General features: G+C 43.7%; 1 protein-coding gene across 2 annotated transcripts in view; it reads left to right on the top strand.

The window, feature by feature from the left end:
• Nucleotides 1-17,729, top strand: part of gng2 (G protein subunit gamma 2) — a 54,210-nt gene extending 36,481 nt beyond the window's left edge. For both annotated transcript variants that reach the window (XM_033027330.1, XM_033027329.1), the window contains exons 3-4: nt 11,774-11,867; nt 15,835-17,729. In XM_033027330.1, coding sequence (XP_032883221.1) covers nt 11,781-11,867; nt 15,835-15,963 — 216 coding nt within the window. In that variant the 5' untranslated portion in view covers nt 11,774-11,780 and the 3' untranslated portion in view covers nt 15,964-17,729. The remainder of the gene's footprint in view (nt 1-11,773; nt 11,868-15,834) is intronic.
• The last annotated feature ends 4,136 nt before the right edge of the window (nt 17,730-21,865 follow it).

Raw genomic sequence — 21,865 nt, 5'->3', positions numbered from 1 at the left:
TGTGCCCCATTGTGGATAAAAGGATATTTAAAGTCATTCAGGTTGTTGTTTCTAGGTCTGCTGTGCTACAATGTTGAGATCTATATTCTGAATCTTCCGATTTGCTGTACCTTTTGTACTTGAGTTTGACTTAATTGTATGTATAGTATGATTGGATAGCACGCGAAATAAAGCTTTTCACTGTACTTTGGTAGACTTGTCAATAATAAACTCGAACCTAAATCTAAAACAATCCAATTTGGCCCGACCTTTTGAGCATTTGAGGTGGAACTCTGCTTCACCCTCTGTAAACTCTCTATATCCTTCCTGTAATGGGGTGGCTTATGCTGGGTTAATTTTAAATTTGAGGTTGCTATTCTATTCACTAAAGGTTGTGAGGTTGCTGGACCAGGTGGACAGAGCTGTCATAGGTCAGCTATGGTCTTACTGAACAATAGGAAGGCACAAGGGTCTTCAATGGTCTATTGCTGTTCCTGTTTTATGCGGATGTTCACTTTGTAGTCAGTCTTGACTGAAGATTTGTTTTTTGAAATAACTATTCCAGGCAAGCCTCTGTATTTCTACATGATCTGGTCATTTATGCAACATATTTTTAATCCAGGGCATAGGATATACTTTTCCCTTTTTGTTTGAACTTCTTGATCACATTTTGTAATGTTGTGGATAATGGCTTACCTCTTTCCATAGCATTCCTAATACAGTGGCTTGCAAAAGTATTCATACCCCTTGACCTTTTCCACATTTTGTCACGTTACAACCACAAACGTAAATGTATTTTATTGGGATTTTATGTGATAGACCAACACAAAGTGGCGCATAATTATGAAGTGGAAGGAAAATGATACATGGTTGTCAAATTTTTTTACAAATAAAACACTGAAAAGTGTGGCGTGCAAAAGTATTCAGCCCCCTTTACTCTGATACCCCTAAATAAAATCCAGTGCAACCAATTGCCTTCAGAAGTCACCTAATTAGTAAATAGAGTCCACTTGTGTGTAATCTAATCTCAGTATAAATACAGCTGTTCTGTGAAGGCCTCAGAGGTTTGTTAGAGAACATTAGTGAACAAACAGCATCATGAAGCCCAAGGAACATACCAGACAGGTCAGGGATAAAGTTGTGGAGAAGTTTAAAGCAGGGTTAGGTTATAAAAAATATCCCAAGCTTTGAACATCTCACGGAGCACTGTTCAATCCATCATCCGAAAATGGAAAGTGTATGGCACAACTGCAAACCTACCAAGACATGGCCATCCACCTAAACTGACAGGCCGGGCAAGGAGCGCATTGATCAGAGAAGCAGCCAAGAGGCCCATGGTAACTCTGGAGGAGCTGCAGAGATCCACAGCTCAGGTGGGAGAATCTGCCCACAGGACAACTATTAGTCGTGCACTCCACAAATCGGGCCTTTATGGAAGAGTGGCAAGAAGAAAGCCATTGTTGAAAAACAGCCATAAGAAGTCCCGTTTGCAGTTTGTCACAAGCCATGTGGGGGACACAGCAAACATGTGGAGGAAGGTGCTCTGGTCAGATGAGACCAAAATTTAGGTTTTTGGCCTAAATGCAAAACGCTATGTGTTGCGGAAAACTAACACTGCACATCACCTTGAACACACCATCCCCACTGTGAAACATGGTGGTGGCAGCATCATGCTGTGGGAATGCTTTTCTTCAGCAGGGACAGGGAAGCTGGTCAGAGTTGATGGGAAGATGGATGGAGCCAAATACAGGGCAATCTTGGAAGAAAACCTGTTAGAGTCTGCAAAAGACTTGAGACTGGGGCAGAGGTTCACCTTCCAGCAGGACAACGGCCCTAAACATACAGCCAGAGCTACAATGGAATGGTTTAGATCAAAGCATATTCATGTGTTAGAATGGCCCAGTCAAAGTCCAGACCTAAATCCATTTGAGAATCTCTGGCAAGACTTGAAAATTGCTGTTCACAGACGCTCTCCATCCAATCTGACTGAGCTTGAGCTATTTTGCAAAGAAGAATGGGCAAAAATTCCAGTCTCTAGATGTGCAAAGCTGGTAGAGACATACCCCAAAAGACTTGCAGCTGTAATTGCAGCGAAAGGTGGTTCTACAAAGTATTGACTCAGGGGGGCTGAATACTTTTGCACGCCACACTTTTCAGTGTTTTATTTGTAAAAAAAATTGAAAACCATGTATCATTTTCCTTCCACTTCACAATTATGCACCACTTTGTGTTGGTCTATCACATAAAATCCCAATAAAATACATTTACGTTTGTGGTTGTAACGTGACAAAATGTGGAAAAGTTCAAGGGGTATGAAAACTTTTGCAAGCCACTGTATATGCTGAAAGATATTCCTTATTTATCTAAACCCAAAGTCCCCATTTCCCCTTTGTCCCCCCCCCCTCGATATACCCATATCACTCCCTCCACCTTCGCATTTCCCCCTCCTCATCTTATCATTTGTCTCCTTTTCATCTCTAGTCTTTGTCACTTGCACCACTGATCTGGCAATAATCCCCCCCCCCCCCCCCCCCCTCACCTGTATCAATCTATTACGTACCAGGCTTGGTCCGACCCTCACCTTTCTTGCCCCTACTCAATCAGCTTACTCACCCCTACTCCATCAGTCTGAAGAAGCGTCCCAATTCAGAATGTTGTCTGTACATTTCCCCCCACAGTTATGCCTGACATGCTGAGTTCCTCCAGAACTCGTTATGCCTGACATGCTGAGTTCCTCCAGAACTTTATGTTCAGCTCAAGTTTCCACCATCTGCAGCTTCTTGTGTCTCCCTTACTTATACATGCACTTTCTGTTTTATCTCAACAGTCCTTGTCATGATAGGTATCGGAGGTTTGTAAACTATGTTAACACAAATTATCTCAGCAAATGGTGGCCCGGTGGCGTAGCGGTAGATTGCTACCACACAATGCCAGAGACCCTGACTACGGGTGCTGTCTGTACGGAGTTTGTACGTTCTTCTTGTGACTTTTCTCCAGATACTCCGGTTTCCTCCCATCCTCCAGATAAGTACAGGTTTGGAGGTTAATTGGCTTGGTTAAATTGTAAATTGTCCCTAGTGTGTGTAGGATGGTGTTAGTGTACGTAGATCGCTGGTCTGTGCGGTCTTGGTGGGCCGAAGGGCCTATTTCCACGCTGGACCTCTAAACTAAACTAAAAATACTGGTGTTTCATCAGAGCATAGGGAGTGCAACAGCTGCCCACAGTGCAGGAAAAACAATGGGACAAAGCCACAAAGGCCGGAGCACTCATCGCTCCACGGCATGTTGTGTTTCGCTCAAGATCACAACGTCTGCAATTCATTGTGACTCAAAAAACAATTAGACAATTGTCTCTTGGGGCCAGAGGAGCAAAAACAAGAAACAAAGGGACCAGGAACAAAGGAGGATTGTGAATCTTGAGAGAAATGAAGAACAGATTGTGCTTATGGATATCCAAATAAAGCTATTCCCCCAGCTTTATGTTCCCTTGACATCATTGCCAAGGTGCAGGAAAGAAGCCAGACCAGCTAAAGCAAAAGGAATTTGTGCGGTGAATACTCTTCCTGAATTTGCCTGGGGCACTTAGGAGAAAATAAGACAAAATAATTATATTGTTCTCTCGTAGTATGTTAATAGACAATAGACAATAGGTGCAGTAGGCCATTCGGCCCTTCGAGCCAGCACCACATTCAATGTGATCACGGCTGATCATCCATAATCAGTACCCCATTCCTGCCTTCTCCCCATATCCCCAGACTCTGCTATCTTTAAGAGCCCTATCTAGCTCGCTCTTGAAAGTATCCAGAGAACCGGCCTCCACCACTCTCTGAAGTAGAGAATTCCACAGATTCACAACTGTGAAAAAGTGTTTCCTCATCTCCGTTCCCTGGTTCTGGACTCCCCCAACATCGGGAACATGTTTCCTGCCTCTAGCGTGTCCAAACCCTTAATAACCTTGTGTGTTTCAATAAGATTTCCTCTCATCCTTCTAAATTTCCTGGAGTATACAAGCCCAGCTGCTCTTGGCATATGAAGGTCCCGCCATCCCGAGAATTAGAAACCTTTGTAGAAACTAAAGGCTGACATTTTGCAGATCAGTGCAGGACAAATAAATATTTCCAGGCAGTTTCATATCTGTGCTGGAAAGAACTGCAGCTGCTGGTTTAAATCAAAGGTAGACACAAAATGCTGGAGTAACTCAGCAGGACATAGAGCATCTCTGGAGAGAAGGAATGGGTGATGTTTTGGGTCGAGACCCTTCATATCTGTGCTACCAGTCATCCTTCAAAATCTCGGAATATGAATTTTTTGCAAAGAGCTCCTACATCTGGTGGTTTTGTTTTCTGAATTGTGGGAACATTTACAGTAACTGAGATCTTTGGCTGTGGGGGTTTACTTTTTTTTTTACACTGGTGGCAACATATATTCAGTATCTCATTATATCAAAATTCAGGCTGCAACCCATCATTCCAGCACTGTGCAGAGACCTCACAGTGCCAACTTCAGGATTGTTCTACCAAAAAAGTTATGGAAAATATCAGCTGATTATAGATTATTAAAGGCTTCTTGGGACTTTGTAAATGCCAAATCCAACAGTCTGTCTCAATATCTTCCTCTTTCATGTCTCCAAGATGCTGGAAATGAGAGGCTAATTTAAAATAATAACACGGGTGTTTAGTTATGAAAGAGCTCACAGTTCTAATCAACATCCCAGCCATGACTTTCTTCAAACACACAGCTTTTAGAGCTTCTTCACCAAAACACTGCTGCAACACTGAGATAGAGAGTCACATTGGATATTCATTAAAGCAGGGGTCGGCAACCCACGGCCCCCGGGCTGGATGCGGCCCGTAACCCGAAAACATCCGTCCTGCCTTCTCCCATATTCATCCGGCCTGCTGAGCGCCCACCCTGAGCGCGGCTGAACACCCGCCCCGAGCGCGGCCGAGCTCTGGCTGTACCGCATCTTGCGCAAAGCCGCCGGCACGACCGCGCTCCTTCTGTGAACACGCTTAAGAAAGAACTGCAGATGCTGGAAAAATCGAAGGTAGACGAAAATGCTGGTGAAACACAGCATGTGAGACATGCAAGGATTGCATGAGGCTGCCTCGCCCTCTGAGTTTCTCCAGCATTTCTGTCTACCTTCTGTGAACATGTGATTTGATGCCTGCCATCCGGGGCGAGATCCATGTGTACACGTGATAGATGTGGCCCGCCATCCGCTCACAGACATGCATCCTGGCCCCTATGCAGAACAAGGTTGCCGACCCCTGCATTAAAGGGTGGAATAGAGGCTGTTACCTTGGCATGTGGTCTTGATTAATAGGGAAAGGTTGGATAGGCTGCGACTTTTTTCTTTGGAGCACAGGAGGCTGACGGCTGACCTTATTGAGGTGTACAAGATCATGAGGGGCATGGATAAAACAAATGCTCTTTTTTTCTTTTTCTGTCTTTTTCTGTCTTTTTCCCAGGTTGGTGGATTCTAAACCTAAAGGGTTCAGGTTTGAGATGAGAGAGAAGAAATGTAAGAGGGACTTCAGGGGCAATGTTTTTATGCAGAAGATAGTCTATATCTGGAATGAGCTGCCAGAGGAAGTGGATACAAATCATTTGGACAGATATGTGGATAGGAAGGGTTTGGAGGACTATGGCCAAATGATGGCAAATGGGATTAGCCCAAATGCCAACTTGGTCAACATGGATAAATTGGGCCAAAGAGCCTTTTTCTCTGCTATGACTTTACAACTGCCTGAAACAACTATTACTCATAACCAACACTGTAAAGTCCCCATATGCTGCTCAATCCCCGTAATGAGGCTTAAGAATTGAGAAGACATAGAACGAGGACTGAAAGAATGGATAAGCTCAAACCATGTTCAAGAAAATAATGAAAGAATGGAGGGATTAAAGAGAAACATGAGGAAATAAAGTCTAAAATTTGAATTTGTCATTACTCCATTGAATTTGTCCATAGCCCTCCTTTGTTTCTTGTTTTAACTCCTCTGACCCCAAGAGACGATTGTCCCATTGTTTTTGGGGACACAAGGAACTGCAGATGTTGGAATCGTGAGCAGAACACAAAGTGCTGAGGACTCGTTGAGCTGCACCAGCACTTTGAGTTTTGTTGCATTGTTTCTCCTGCACTCTGGACAGCTGTTTCCTTCCCTGATGAAATAACAGCATTTGTTGGAAATACATGAGATAATTTGTGTTAATTTGCAAACGTAGTTTACAACCCTCTTTTAGCCATTATGAAAGGACTGTGGCAATAAAACAGAAAGCACATGGATATGAAACGGAGACACGGGAGATACTGGAAACCTGAGCACAACACAATATGCTGAAGGATCTCAGTAGATCAGGAACATCTGTGGAGGGAATGGACAGAAGATTTGTGGTTGGAACACTTCTTCAGACTGACGTTGGTGGGGAGAATGAATGAATGAATAAGTTTATTGGCCAAGTATTCACATACAAGGAGTTTGCCTTGGTGCTCCGCACGCAAGTGACAACATGACATACGGTTAGGAATGATACATAAAACATTAAACATTAATAATAAAACATTATTGATTAAACCTGTGAATAAATAAAATACCAGAGCAAAAGGAGGCTACAGATTTTTGGTTATAGAGCTACTACTTGTGGAAAAAAGCTGTTTTTATGTCTGGCTGTGGCAGCTTTGACAGTCCGGAGAGGGAAGTGATTCAAAGAGTTTGTGGCCAGGGTGAGAGGGGTCAGAGATGATCTTACCCACTCTCTTCCTGGCCCTTGCAGTGTACAGTTCATCAATGGAGGGAAGGTGGAAAAGAGACGTGAGGGCAGGACAATGCCTGGCTAGTGATAAGTGGATATCTGTGGTGGGGAGGGGTGGAATAAATGACAAAGGCTAGAGGTGAAAAGGAAACAAAATGATTTCAAATAAAAGATAGGAGGAGGTGTGAAATGTAAAATCAGAGGGAGAGGTGGATGGAAAGGGACAGGAAGGAGATTGAAAGAGGGAGAATAAAGGTGATTATTGGGTTTGCGGTTATGATAAGTAAGGCAGTGTCCTCCAGCATCTTTGGAAGGCTAAAGGGCCTGTCCCACTTTTACGACCTCTGCCGAGTTTGCCCTTGACTCGTACTCGCAGCATGGTCGTCACAAGGTCGTAGGTAGGTCGTAGGTAGGTCGTGATGCTAGTCGTCAGTACTCGTGGCATCAAGTAGATCGGGGCATTTTTCTAGCCTGATGAAAATTGTCCACGTGTAAAAAAGATCGTGAATTAGGTCGTGAAAGTGGGACAGGCCCTTAAGGAAAGAGGTTGGCCATTATTCTGCTGCAAAAGTCAAAGTCAAATTTATTCGTCACATGCACCAACTAAGATACAGTGAAATGAATTTGCCATGCAGCGATACAGTTTAAAAAAACACACAATACACAATAGAGTTTAACATAAACATCCACCACAGCATTCTTCACTGTGGTGGAAGGCAACAAAGTTCAGTCAGTCCTCCTCCTTTGTTCATCCATGGTCAGGGGCCATAAACCCTCCGTAGTCACTGCTACGGACGGCCGGATGTACAGGCCCACTCGTCGGGATGATCGAAACTCCGACGTCGGAACGATCGAACGCACTCCGCGGCTTGGAGTTCACAGCATTCCACATCAGGTAAAAATAAGATTCCAACTTTTAAGTGACCATTCTCTGGGCCCCCGTGGATTGGCAGCTGTGAACTGTTGTGTAATCAGGGCAAGTCGAGCTGTTTTGAGCCAGCCATCTGCGATGCCTCTCGCCAGCTCTTGCTGGGACCAACAAGATGATTCTCCAAGCTAGACATCAGGATCAGGGGTGGCTTTGGCTCATCTAGTGTATATCTGCTGGAGCTTTGTTCTTGCCCAGAGTGGGGGCATTCCTAATTTTATTTTTAGTTACATTCTATTGTATCTGAAAACAAACACTGAAAGTCAGATACATTTAAACACAGACAATAATTTTTAAAATGATGTTTCAGAAATTTTTACACTAAAACACTAAAAAAACATTAGCAGATCAATAATTTGATTTGCAATTTTCCTCCTTATTTCTGGATTGGGAATCTCCATTCAGATGAATGGCATAGAATGGCATCAGTGGAATTCCTCTGTGAAATACAAGGAAATCCCAACAGGTCCAAGGTCTGGCATTGAATTCCACAAGGAGTACAATGATCGGGCAGAGCTATGGACATGCTGGCCTGAAATTGTGAAGGTTTTTTTAAGTTGAACCACCAGATATAGTAAGTAAGTAAGTAAGTTTATTGGCCAAGTATTCACATACAAGGAATTTGCCTTGGTGCTCCGCCCACAAGTAATAACATATGACATAGAGTGACAGTTACGAATGACTCAGAAAACACTAAGCATTAATAATAATAAAACATTAATGATAAAACACCAATGATCAAGTATGTGAACCAATAAAATACCAGAGCAACAGGAGGCTACAGATTTTTGGTTATTGAGTAGAGCTACTACTCGTGGAAAAAGGCTGTTTTTATGTCTGGCTGTGGCAGCTTTGACAATCCGGAGTCGCCTTCCAGAGGGAAGTGATTCAAAACGTTTGTGGCCATGGTGAGAGTGGTCAGAGATGATCTTGCCCGCAGACATAGTCAGCTCACTTTGGGCAACCTGAATATAATATGTATAATTTCACAAAGGGAATAGATGGGATAAATGCACAGTCTTTCTTTTAGGGGATGGGAATCAAGAACTGGAGAGCAAAGGTTTAAGGTGAGAGGTGAAAGACAAGGACATGAGAGACAACAATTTCTCATAGATGTTGGTAGCTATGTTGAATGAGCTGCCAAATGATGTGGCTGATGCAGGTACAATAATAACATTAAAAACTAATTTGAACACCAAGTACTGGAGTAACTTAGTGGTCAGGCAGCATCTCTGAAGGAAATGGATAGCTGACATTTTGGATACAGGACCCTTCCTCAGACTGAAGAACATTCTGAAACATCACGGGAAAAGTAAGGGAATTTAATTGTACCGTTGCAGATACATAAGACAATTAAATACTTTGATACTTGACACCTGCAGACTATTTTGCTCATGTAAAAGGCTGCTAAGTAGCAATATTATACAAAAACAAGAATTAACCATGATATAAAAATAACCAACTTTAACTTTACATCAAAGCCTTGTAATATCGTGCTGTAACTTTTACCGGGATTCTCTGCTATTTTGCTAGGATATCAGCTCATTGATCATGCACATGGTAAAACCTGATCTCATGTCTGAGACCTCATTGATAGCAAGGGAATGGAAGATCCAGCCACCAAGGGGAAGAACAGCACAGTTTTCAATATTTTTCCTCAATTTACTTTAATTTTAATTGTTTACTAGACCAAGTGCAGACCCGTTGGGTCTGTTCCCCAAACGTGCGGTTGTGGGGGGGGGGAGGCGGCACGCAGCGTCACACACACTAACTATCCCCCCCCCCCCCCGCACTCATGCTAATTACCCCCGATATTATATTAATATTATTAATTTGCTCCTTTTACCCCATAACCACCCTATCTACTGACGCATAGCCCCCAACTTGCAGTCACATCTAGAGAGGCGGGGGCGGGGGGGCGGGCGGGGTAGAGAGTGAGGGCAGAGAGAGAAGGGGTAGAGACAGAGAGAGAGAGAGACACAGAGAGAGGGGCAAGAGGGATAGGGGGGTGGAGAGGAGGATAAGAGGGAGGGTGGGTGAGGGGGGAAGGTGGGGGAGGAGGGGGGGGGGGAGAGAGAGGGTGAGAGTGAGGGGGAGAGAGAGGGGGTGCTGAGAGGGTGGGGAGCAGGGAGAGGGAGGGTGGAGGGAAGAGGGTAGGGGGTGTGGAGGGGAGGGGGTTTAGGGGAGGAGGGGTGGGGGAGGGGATGGAGGGGAGGAGGGGAGAGAGGGGGAGAGGAGGGGAGAGAGGGGAGAGAGGGGAGAGAGGGGAGGGGGAGGGGGGGAGAGGAGGAGAGTAGAGGGGGGGGAGGAAGATGGGGTGGGGAGAGAAGGGGAGGGGGGGATGAGGGGGGGAGGAGAGGAGAGGGGAGGAGAGGGGGGGAGGGAGAGGGGGGAGAGGAGACGGGGGAGAAGAGGAGAGGGGAGGGGGAGAGGAAGGGGGGGGAGAGGAAAGGGGGGGAGAACCTTAAAAAAAACATTTTAGAACCAAAAAGACACATTCTGCAAGCATTGTAGAACCAAAAGAGACACTTTTTGCAAACATTTTAGAACCAATAAACACTTTTTGCAAACATTTTAGAACCAATAGACACATTCTGCAAGCGTTTTAGAACCACTAAGGACACTTATATTTGAGTAGACATGTATTCAGTGTTATTCACAGCTCAGAGAAACGTGACCCTCTGCCTTCCTCCAGCTTGCAGACACTGATTGAGGCACACCACTTCCTGGTTTTATAGTCCCTCCCCCCTGCCGCCAGCAGGGGCAGCAGAGAGAATGGGGAATTTTGTAAAATCATTAATATCTCTGTCATTTTTCATCGACGGGAAAAATCCTCGGCACACATATGGCGGAGGCGGGCTCTGAGCAAGGTGGCCAAAAATGACGGCCGTAGGTGGCAGCGTTCTCTCGGAAATCGCAGCACAGATGGCCAAAACCGTCAAGAACAGACTTTTAGTAATATAGATATGTACCTTTAGACTTTTAAATGGTTTATTTTTATTTTTTTGAAGTAATTAGAAGGGGTGTAGATGGGGTAGACTGTCAAACATTTTTCTCAAGGTGGAATATCAAAGACCAAATTGGATAGCTTTAAGGTGAGTGGGGCAAAGTTTAAAGTAGATGTACAGAGCAAGTGTTTTACACTGGGTGGTGGGTGCCTGGAATGTGTTGCCATGGATTGTTAGTGAAGGCAGATATGATCATGGCATTTAAGAAACGTTTAGATAGGCACATGGATATACAGGAAACAGAGGGATATGGATCATGTGCAGGCAGATGAAATTAGTTTATTTTGACATTGTGTTTGGCACGGAATTTGTGGACGAAGGGCATATTATTGTGCTATGTTCTATGGAATATGTCAAACATTTAAACCTATTTAAAGTGAGATTCCTCCATCTCCTTCCATCTATATCCCATCACCCTACTGAGTTGGATGATCAGCCATGATCATATTGAATGGCGGTGCAGGCTCGAAGGGCTGAATGGCCTACTCCTGCACCTATTTTCTATGTTTCTATCTGACCGAATTCCATATCTCTTCTGTCCTTATCTACATATCTCACAACCTTTTATCTTCTTCCCAACTCTGGCCTTTGTTCACCCATCTGCCCATGAAAACCTCCCTCGTCTGTATCCACCCATCACTTGCCAGGCTATCTCACCCCCACCTCTCTTCCAGCTTTCTCCCCTCTACTACAATCAATTTGAAGAATGGCCCCGATGTGAAAAATCACCTATCCATGCTCTCCAGAGTTGCTGCCTGACCCATTGATTTACTCCAGGACTTTGTGTCTTACTTTGTAAACCAGCATCTGTAGTTCCTTGTGCCTACAGTGAGATGCAACTGGAAAAGCCTGGATTTGTTGGCATTCTGGGGAGTTTGGGCATGGAGCTTCTTCACCAAAGTGCTGAAAGCCCTCATTCCCTACCACTAGACACCATGTCTACATCTGGCCCAGGCAAGGGAAGACTAGAGCTGGTGGTTGTAATTAAGGTGACAATGTCAAATAAGTTGATTCATTGATGTCTCCTGAGGAAAGTCGCCTCCTGCTGTGCTGGTATACATTCTTTAAACATATTTTCTATATATCTTCTTTCATTCGCCAGAGATCAAATGGCCAGCAACAACACAGCAAGCATAGCACAAGCCAGGAAGATGGTGGAACAGCTGAAAATGGAGGCCAACATTGAGAGAATAAAGGTATGAAACTCAACATCTCTGCTTTCCACACATTGGATATTAACACCAAGATTTATTTGAAAAAGTATATAATCATACATTTTAAGAATGATTTATAATGTAGTTAGTCCATTTGTCTAACAGTGGTAGTCTGCCTGGCATTAATTTAAGGATATCATAAGGACCATGATTTATTTACATACCTTCCCTTCAGTAAGTGGGATTACTACAGTAAAATGATACCTTCATGTCTCTCAGTCACATTGACTGGGGCAATGATTGAACTTCAAAGCCGACACTCACTATGGAACAATAATTTACACGATTACATTCATGCAGATAATATTTGCAGAAGAAAAAAGAAAAATCTGAGAATGACTGGGTTTACCATAAATTGGCACGACGCATGACACAGTGTAACCACCAGAAAGGATCGTAAGACCATAAGTGACAGGAGTAGAATTAGGCCATTTGGCCTATCAAGTCATAACTCCCATTCTCCTGCCTTCTCCCCATAACCTCTGACACCAACATCTGGAGAAACTGATTCTGGTGTTTACTTTCATATCAGTTTTTAAATTAATATTTGAAAGCATCATTTTGCTGCTTTTCTCTTAGTACCCTACTCTTTAAGTAGGTATATTGTGAGTTGTTCATGATAACCGGGTGGCGCCAGCGATGGCTGCCTCGCCAACAGTCTGGCTGTCTTCCTTCTTTGTGTTCTAATAGAATGCATTAAATATATGGTTTTAGTGTTCTTTATCTTATTTTATGTGGGGGGGGGGGGGGTGGGTGGGGGGGGGGGGGGGGGGAGATGAGGGAAACTTTTTCTAATCTCTTACCGCGACAGAGATGCGATTTTTTTCCGTATCGTATCTCCGTCCGCACTGCGGCCTAACATTGAGGAGTTGGCGGCCTTTGTTGAAGACCAATTTTAAGAGCTCCACCCCGGTCGCCTGTGGACTTACCATCGTGGAGCCCGTGATCCCTTTGCTTGGGGTCGACCTCAGAGTCCACCATGGTCATCCATGGGTACTGGTGGACTTAACATCACGGAGCCTGCGATCTCTGGTCAGAGACCAACTTCGGGAACTCCAAGCCGCGGGAGTTTCGACTACCTCGACGCAGGAGTTTCGACTGCCACGAAACAGGAGTTTCGACTGCCCCGAAACAGGAGTTTCAATCGCCCCGACGCGGGGGCTACGACCGCCGATGCGGGAGCTTCGATCACCCCGACCACGGGGGAATAAAGAGGAAAAAGATTGGACTTTTTTTACTTCCATCACAGTGACGAATGTGGGGAATCCAAGTGGTGGATGTTTATGTTAACATTTATGTGTCTGTTATGTGTCTAGTTAATTTTATTTTCGTATGGCTTTCGTAATTTGCATATCATTGTACCTTAATTGGTACGTGACAATAAAAGACCTTTGAAACCTTTGATAAAGGCACAGACCGGTTTGTGGATAGGTGTAGTCTGCCACTGGTTGTTGCATTCTCCGATGCCAGGTGAAGCAGCAGTGGCCTCCAGTGGCTCTAATTGAGCTGTAACTGCTCGGTTTACACTCAGAACAATTTCCATTTCCATTGTAATTGATATTTTCCATAATGCCTTTGAACGGTGTCTATCAAAAACATAGAAAGGAAATGATACATGCAAAACATATACAGACTTATTCACAACAGATAAAGTGAATGCGAGGAGCTACCAATCACAATGATCTTTGACCAGTCACAAGCCTGTGTGGAATGTTTGGGAAATTGCTTAAAATTGTATTAAATAGGATTAAATTATAAAGTTTGGACCAGTCAGAAATATCTGGAACAATGAAAGCATTATGAGTCGGGAAGCTGCTAAATTACTGAGTCAACAGAACAGGAAGACACAAGGAACTGCAGATGCTGAAATCCTCAGCAAAACACAAAGTGCTGGAAGCAGGTCAGGCAACATCTGTGGAGGGAATGGACAGGCAATATTTTGGGTCTGAGGAAGGGTCCCGACCTGAAACATTGTCTGTCCATTCCCTCTACAGATGATGCCTGACTCATTGAGTTCCTCCAACATTTTGTCTTTTGCAACAGAAGAGGAAGTCCGGCACATTTACACGTCATTGTTGACCATGAGTGTGAAAAGAGAATTATTTCAATTACAGCACGTACGACCGTCATGTGATGTATAAACACAAAACAACTTTCTGAAATGTTTTTTTTTATAATTTAATTTAGAAATCTAAAGTTACTTGTTTGACTCCAGTTTCTTAAGCTGCACTAACAAATTCTGTATGAGCAAGAAGGCAAACATATTGCTGTCTCGCTGTGTAACTGCATTGTAGAGATTGTCCATAGATAAAATGTTTTTATGTCTCGATGAGGAAGTGGTTTGCTTTTACACTCCTACTTCCTCAGTTACATATTAAACCCAGTTATTGTTGGCAATAAACATCTCCCCTAATAACCTGTAGCACATCTCTAAACCTGTGTCCAAATTTCTTCCCAGAACAGTCTTCGTCCTGAATCAAACTAATTTGGATGGAATAGGAAAGATTCTAAAACCTGTAGCTGAATACAGCTGAGATTTGCAATTTAATAGGACTTTAGGTAGGCCACGTTTGGAGTATTATGTGCAGTTTCAGTCACCCCAATACAGAAAGAATGTGGAGGCTTTAGAGAGGGTGCAGTTTTACCAGAATGATGCTTGGATTAAAGGATATTGATTGCAAGGAGAGGTTGAACAGACTTGGATTGTTTTCCCAGGAGCTTCAGAGGCTGGGGGAAGATGTGATGGAAGTTTATAAAATTATGAGAGGCGTAGTTAGGGTAGAGAGTGAGTGGAAATGTCAGAGAATAGAGGGCATAACTTTAAGGTGAGATGGGCAACATTTAAAGGAGATATGCGAGGGAGGGTGGTGGGTGCCTGAAACACGCTGCCAACGGTAGTGGTGGAGCCAGACACAATAGTGGCATTTAAGAGGCTTTTAGAAAGGCTCATGGATGTGCAGGAAATGGAGGGATGTGGGTCACATACAGACAGAGGAGATTATTTTAATTTGGTATCACATTTGGCACAGACATTGTGGTCTGTTCCAATACTGCACTGTTCTATGTTCTATGTATGTTTGTTTTGGTAAATGCAATCCTTCCGCCAGTGGGAATCTTTTTTCTGAATGAGACACAGAGCAGTACCTAAAATGTTCTAATTTTTTGATAGACCTGCATTTCCATTTCAATGAGTCTTGGAATCAGATCCATAATTCAGTTATAAATCAGAATTCTCAAATGTGGGCTCACAAACAATATCACAGATTTCAATTCAATGATTTTTCCCATGCTATAATTATTTCAATTTTCGGGATCTGAACACCGCTGGTGAAGCCAGCATTTATTGTCCATCCCTAATTGTCCTGAGGAAAGTGTGTGTGATCTTTTATCTTAAACCATTCCAGTCCCTCTGTTGTAGGTACTACCACAGTGATTGAATACAACAAAGATACAGCATGCAACCAAGCCCTCGAGCCCACCTAGTACACAATGATCATCAATCACTCATTCCCACTAGTTCTAGGTTATCCCACCTTCTCACCCATTCACTACACATTTGGGCCAATTAACCTACAAACCCGCATATCAATGAGATGTGGGAGGAAACCCATGCGGCCACAGATTGCATGTGTAACTTCATACAGACAACACCTGAGGACAGGACAGAGTATTATCCTTTTCTTGCTTTGTTGTAATAGTGGAATGAGGTGGACATTGGACCATAAAGGGTGTTTAGTTGAGTTGAGTTTAGAGATACAGCATGGGCATGCATTGCACTGAGACAAGATATGTTGCATGAACTTCACTGATTCCCCATTTTGTAAAGAGATGGCTTTGACAATCTCCTGTGGAAAATGGGTGACTGGCTCTATACAGCGTAGGAAATCATTTATATTTAATTGGATACCATCCAAAAGCAAAAATACCTAATTTGTTCTCCATTTTCCAGGTGTCCAAAGCGGCAGCGGATTTGATGGCTTACTGCGAAGCCCATGCTAAAGAAGACCCTCTACTGACATCAGTTCCTGCATCAGAAAACCCCTTCCGAGAGAAGAAGTTCTTCTGTGCCATTCTGTAGGGACCCGCCCAGCCTGAAAATCAGGACACTCTGAACAGTGATGTTGAGTTTCACCAACGTGGGCACATTATTGTCCGCAGAATTTGTAACAAAGCCTGGAAGCTGCAGGGATGTGCACGTGTAAAGAATCTTGTCACCTAATTGGTAATGGAAGCAGAAGAACTACCTTGAGAAAATAGAGATTCTAAAACAGCTTAGAATGAAACTGTGTAGAGATGTCACCATTTTTTTGCTCCTGCAAAGACCGTAAATTATGATTCATAGTTTGATGTCCACAAGTATGACAGTCATTCAAAGAAAGGTAAATACTGAGGAGGATGTATAATTTTATTGGAATTATAATTGTTGTTTCTCAATATAATTTTTTATTTAATTTAAATAGACAAGTAAAGCAAACAAACAAGATCTGTGGTGTTGTAATTTGAGATTTGGTTATGTGTTTTTTGCATTAGAGTAGCGCAGTAATATTCTGGTCTTTGCTTTGATAGCTGGCTTTCAATGAAGAGAAATGTTACTAATAAGATTTTCGCAAATGGAATGTCAATTTCAAGACATAAAAGCCAGCAGCTTTGCATTTTCTTAGATTCTTCTTAGTATTCCTCTAACACGTGTAAAGTAGTTTAAAATTTCAGATAGTATCGGTCATTCATCAGCGGTGTTTAGTGATGCTGATATTTGTGGTAGCAACAGAATAATTGCATGGAAGTATTTCAGTCTTTTTCCCTTTCATTGAATTTGTTTAACCGAACTGAAGTGATATCGATATACAAAAGACAAAATGTTAACATCAACCATTAATGAAGCACAGCCAGTTTCTTAATGGCCCTATTTTCTCACTAATGCTTGTGAACACTATGAGAAATACTTGTCATTTATAAAGATTTCTACCAACTTGCATATTGTAAAATAACAGGTAAAATTTGCATGCGAACAATAGTACATAGACATACATGCCAATGTTTGTAAAACAATATCAATTGTCAAAAAGTAGCTTTTTCAAAAAGCCCTCGACTAAAGAACATTGCAAACACTTCTCTTAATTGATTGGTTGAACAAAACATTTTTAAAGACCAAAAAGAGTCCATTCCTGGATGCGGTCTCTCGGTAACATCTTTTCATACCCACATGAAACTGCGGAAAGGCTTTTGAACAGTGTAATATGCAGATGAACAAATAGGTCTCAACTTTGTGAATGATCAAATGATTTTACCTCAGACTATTACACCGCCTTTTAACAAATCTTTTTTATATTTTCAGATATGTATTTTTACTCAATTGATAATTTTCTTAGATCTGCATGTGTTTTCATCTGCCACTACACTGGCAAACCAGCCCTCTGCACCATATCCAATTCAATATAAGGAGTGGTTTACCATTGTATTAGACCCACATTAGCACAGAAAAGTAGATCACCATCAACCAACAGCACATCAACCAAATCAGATGCATTGGAAGCATTGCAAAGAAAGAATGACATGTATGACTATGGCTTGTTGAATCTAATTTTTATGTAAATTTGTGTTCATGGCAGCAGTGAGTTTTAATGCCTGTATGGGACAACAGGAATGCTACATGTGGCAGCAAGAGGAAAGGGATGTATGAATTATTTTAATGAGAATAATATAAACATATGTATTGTATTTCTGGTTGTAAACCTTTGTCAGCTTTGTATAAGGAAACCTGAACAAATGATGATGTAGTGCGCATTTCCACACCATGTGAACGATGTATCAGTTTTAAATAAAAACTTTAAAACATTTCACTTACATGCATCTTAAACTGCTTAATCATGCATAATATTATCCATTACGATGAATCATTGTCTGAATATTAAAAAAACATTTCTTAAGTTTTTTCTTAATTTGCAGGCTGTTCAGGAAAGTCGTGCGATCAAACAGCTTTGTTTTCACCAGGTGGGAAATTTCCTAAAGACGCCAATGGCAGTCTTTCAATTGACAAAGTTTGCAGAATGGATCATAAATAAAAAGAGAAGCAGCCACTGCATTCCTGTCAGGCCCATCATTGTCTGGTTGTAGAGTAGCAGCAAGCAGAAAGGCCTTTGTGGGTGTTTGTTAATGATCCACTACGACATACATGGTAAAACATTCGGCCCTTCGAGCCAGCATCGCCATTCAATGTGATCATGGCTGATCATCCCCAATCAGTACCCCGTTCCTGCCTTTTCCCCATATCCCCTGACTCCGCTATCTTTAAGAGTCCTATCCAGCTCTCTCTTGAAAGCATCCAGTGAACCTGCCTCCACCGCCCCCTGAGGCTGAGAATTCCACACACACAACTCTGTGAGAAAAAGTGTTTCCTCGTCTCCGTTCTAAATGGCTTACCCCTTATTCTTAAACTGTGGCCCCTGGTTCTGGACTCCCCCAACATCGGGAACATGTTTCTTGCCTTCAGCGTGTCCAAACCCTTAATAATCTTATATGTTTCAATAAGAAACCCTCTCATCCTTCTAAACTCTAGAGTGTACAAGTCTCAGCATTTCGCGAAATCCTTGAAGAGCTGACTGGAGAATTGAGTTCCATTTTCTGAGAGTAGCTTGAGGGGTACTCTGTGGACAGAGAAGTGGCGAGTGAGTTTTTGAATGACCATTGCTGAGGTCGGGCTACTGAGCAGGTCGATTTCGAACCATCCTGAGTAGGAATCGACTAGAACTAGGTATTGTTTGCCGTGCCACTCGAAGATGTCGGCCGCCACTGTGGACCAGGGTAAGCCCGGTGTGGGGTGCGGGAGAAGTGGTTGTTTAGGTTGGTGCGGAGTCAGCCTGTTGCAAATCGGGCAGATAGTGACTTTCTCGCGAATGTAATAATAATAATAATAATGGATGGGATTTATATAGCGCCTTTCTAATACTCAAGGCGCTTTACATCGCATTATTCATTCACTCCTCAGTCACACTCGGTGGTGGTAAGCTACTTCTGTAGCCACAGCTGCCCTGGGGCAGACTGACGGAAGCGTGGCTGCCAATCTGCGCCTAAGGCCCCTCCGACCACCACCAATCACTCACACACATTCACACACAGGCAAAGGTGGGTGAAGTGTCTTGAACAAGGACACAACGACAGTATGCACTCCAAGCGGGATTCGAACCGGCTACAGTCAGCCATGTCAGGCCAGAGGAACAAACCTTTTGCATGTAGGGTTATTTCTGCAGCTGGATGGCCCCCATGGACAATATCAAAGTACTTGTTGCGAAGAGATGTCGGGATGACTGGCTTACGTCCTTTTATTATAATGCCATCTTGAATGACCAGTTCGTCGCGAACAGGGTAGAATGGGTGGATAGGGGGCAGCAGGTGGTGCTGTTTGTCTGGCCAGCCACGGTGGATGACAGTGGCCAGCGATTGTAGCGTTTCATCTGCAGCTGTTTGTACCACTAGGATGACTAAACCTGCGGATGGAAGGCAGGAGACCATCATAACCGTGTACCCCTCGTCATCTGACAGGTGTTTCTCGCAGGTGGGGCGAGGTACCCATGAGAGGGTGTCAGCTAAGTATATGTCCTTGCCGCATTTGTAGGTTAGTTTGATGTCATACCTCTGTAGTTCCATCATCATGCATATTAAACGTGCTGGTACCGTGTGGATCGGTTTACTGAGGATACTGACCAGGTCTGATCGTCGGTTTTAACCGTGATCGGGTTGCCAAAGATAAAGTCCTTGAATTTCTTGCAGGCAAAAATTACCGCGAGTAGCTTCTTCTCGATTTGAGCGTAGCGCTGTTCAGTGTCGGTCATGGTGCGGGAGGCATAGGCAACCGGTCTGGGACCCTTCCCGTCCTCTTGCAGGCAGGCGGCACCCAGTCCATACTGGGAGGCATCACAGGCTAGGGTGAAAGGCAGAAGGGAGAATAACTTTCCCTGCAGAAATGATAGGACTACTTCAACGTCTGGTCCCACAAACATCATGTGCTGTAATTTTAACTTTCTAGTTTTGCTCATTCAATGGGGACACAAGAAACTGCAGATGCAGCAATCTTCCGCAAACGACAAAGTGCTGGAGTTTGAAGAAGGTTCCCGACCTGAAATGTCACCTATCCATGTTCTCCAGAGATGCTGCCTGACTTGCTGAGTTACTCCAGCACTGTGTGTTTCTTTTAGTAAACCAACATCTGCAGATCCTTGTTTCTGCTGAATTAACTCAACGGGTCAGGCAGCATCTCAGGGGGGAATGGACATACCCTGACCATTCCCTACACAGACTCTTCCTAAACTGTTGGTTACTCCGGCACTTCTTCCATATACCCATCATATTCTGTGCGAAGTTACTCACATTCCTATTAAAAAGTCCCCTCACACCTTAAACTGATGTTCTCTAACTCTTCATTCCCTTACTCTAGGAAAAACACTCTGTGCATTCACCCTTCTATTCCCCTCATGATTTAATACATCACTATTAGGTCACCCCATAGACTCCTGCACTCCGAGCTTGTCTAATCTCCCTCTGTATCTCAGGTAGACATAAAATGCTGGAGCAACTCAGCGGCATCTCTGGAGAGAATAGGTGATGTTTCAGGTCGAGACCCTTCTTCAGACTGATGTCAGGGGATACATAGATACATGGATAATAGGTGCAGGATTAGGTCCTTCGAGCCAGCAACGCCATTCAATGTGATCATGGCTGATCATCCATAATCAGTACAGCGTTCCTGCCTTCTCCCCATATCCCTTGATTCCGCTAGGCCTATGAGCTCTATCTAACTCTCTTTTGAATGCATTCAGTGAATCGGCCCCCATTGCCTTCTGAGGCAGAGAATTCCACAAATTCACAACCATCTGGGAGAAAAAGTTTTTCCTCATCTCAGTTCTAAATGGCCTACCTCTTATTCCTAAACTGTGGTCCCTGGTTCTAGACTCCCCAACATCGGAAACATGTTTCCTGCATCTAGCGTGTCCAATCCCTTAATAATGTTATATGTTTCTATAAGATACCCTCTCATCCTTCTAAATTCCAGTGAATACAAGCACAGTCGCTCCATTCTTTCATCATATGACAGTCCTGCCATCCTGGGAATTAACCTCGTGAACCTCAATAGCAAGAATGTCCTTCCTCAAATTAGGAGATCAAAACTGCACACAATACTCCAGATGTGGTCTCACCAGGGCCCTGTACAACTGCAGAAGGACCTGCAGGGGAATGGGTGGGACAGAGATAGAATGTAGTTTGAGACAGTAAGACTGGTGGGGGAACTGGGATACAGCGAGAAGGAAAGCAAGGGCTATTTGAAGTTAGCGAAGTCAATGTTCATACCGCTGGGGTGTAAGCTACCCGTGAAATATAATAATAATAATAATAAATTTTATTTAATGGGCGCCTTTCAGACATCTCAAGGACACCTTACATAGTAATCGGAATAAAAACATATAATCGGAATAGAACAGGTAAAAAAAGACATCACAGAGACACAAATTAAAAACAGAATTCAATCCAAAAACAGAAAATCAAAAACACAGTGTGAAGAGAGAGCAGCGGCAGCCAAAGCGCGCCAGCGTCCACTCTCTCTACACGGCAGCCATCTTGGACACAGACCTACAGGACTACAATTAGACAAAAAAATCATCCCCCCACAGTGGATAGCACTGTGGAGGAAGGCACAATGTCCAGTCCCCACCCCATGTTCACCCCAAAGTCAGGCCTATTGAGGCCACCGCAATTGCCTCTACGGAGGCTCGATGTCCCTGGCCGTTCTCACCGGGTGGTCTTGCCCCGGCGTCGGGAGAGTCCTTTCGGCGGCTGGGCCACCTGGAACGGCCGCTTCCTGGTTGGAGCCCGCAGCTGCCGAAGCCGACAAGGCCACGCCGGTTTGGAGCTCCCAGGCTCCCGATGACAAAGTCGGCGCCGCCTCTCCGCACGCCGCCTCTCCGCACCGCCGCCTCTCCGCACCGCCG

Source organism: Amblyraja radiata, chromosome 9 (assembly GCF_010909765.2).
Source record: "Amblyraja radiata isolate CabotCenter1 chromosome 9, sAmbRad1.1.pri, whole genome shotgun sequence".
NCBI lineage: Eukaryota > Metazoa > Chordata > Chondrichthyes > Rajiformes > Rajidae > Amblyraja > Amblyraja radiata.
Note: the sequence above shows the minus strand (reverse complement) of the source record. Positions and strands in the feature narration are given on the sequence as shown.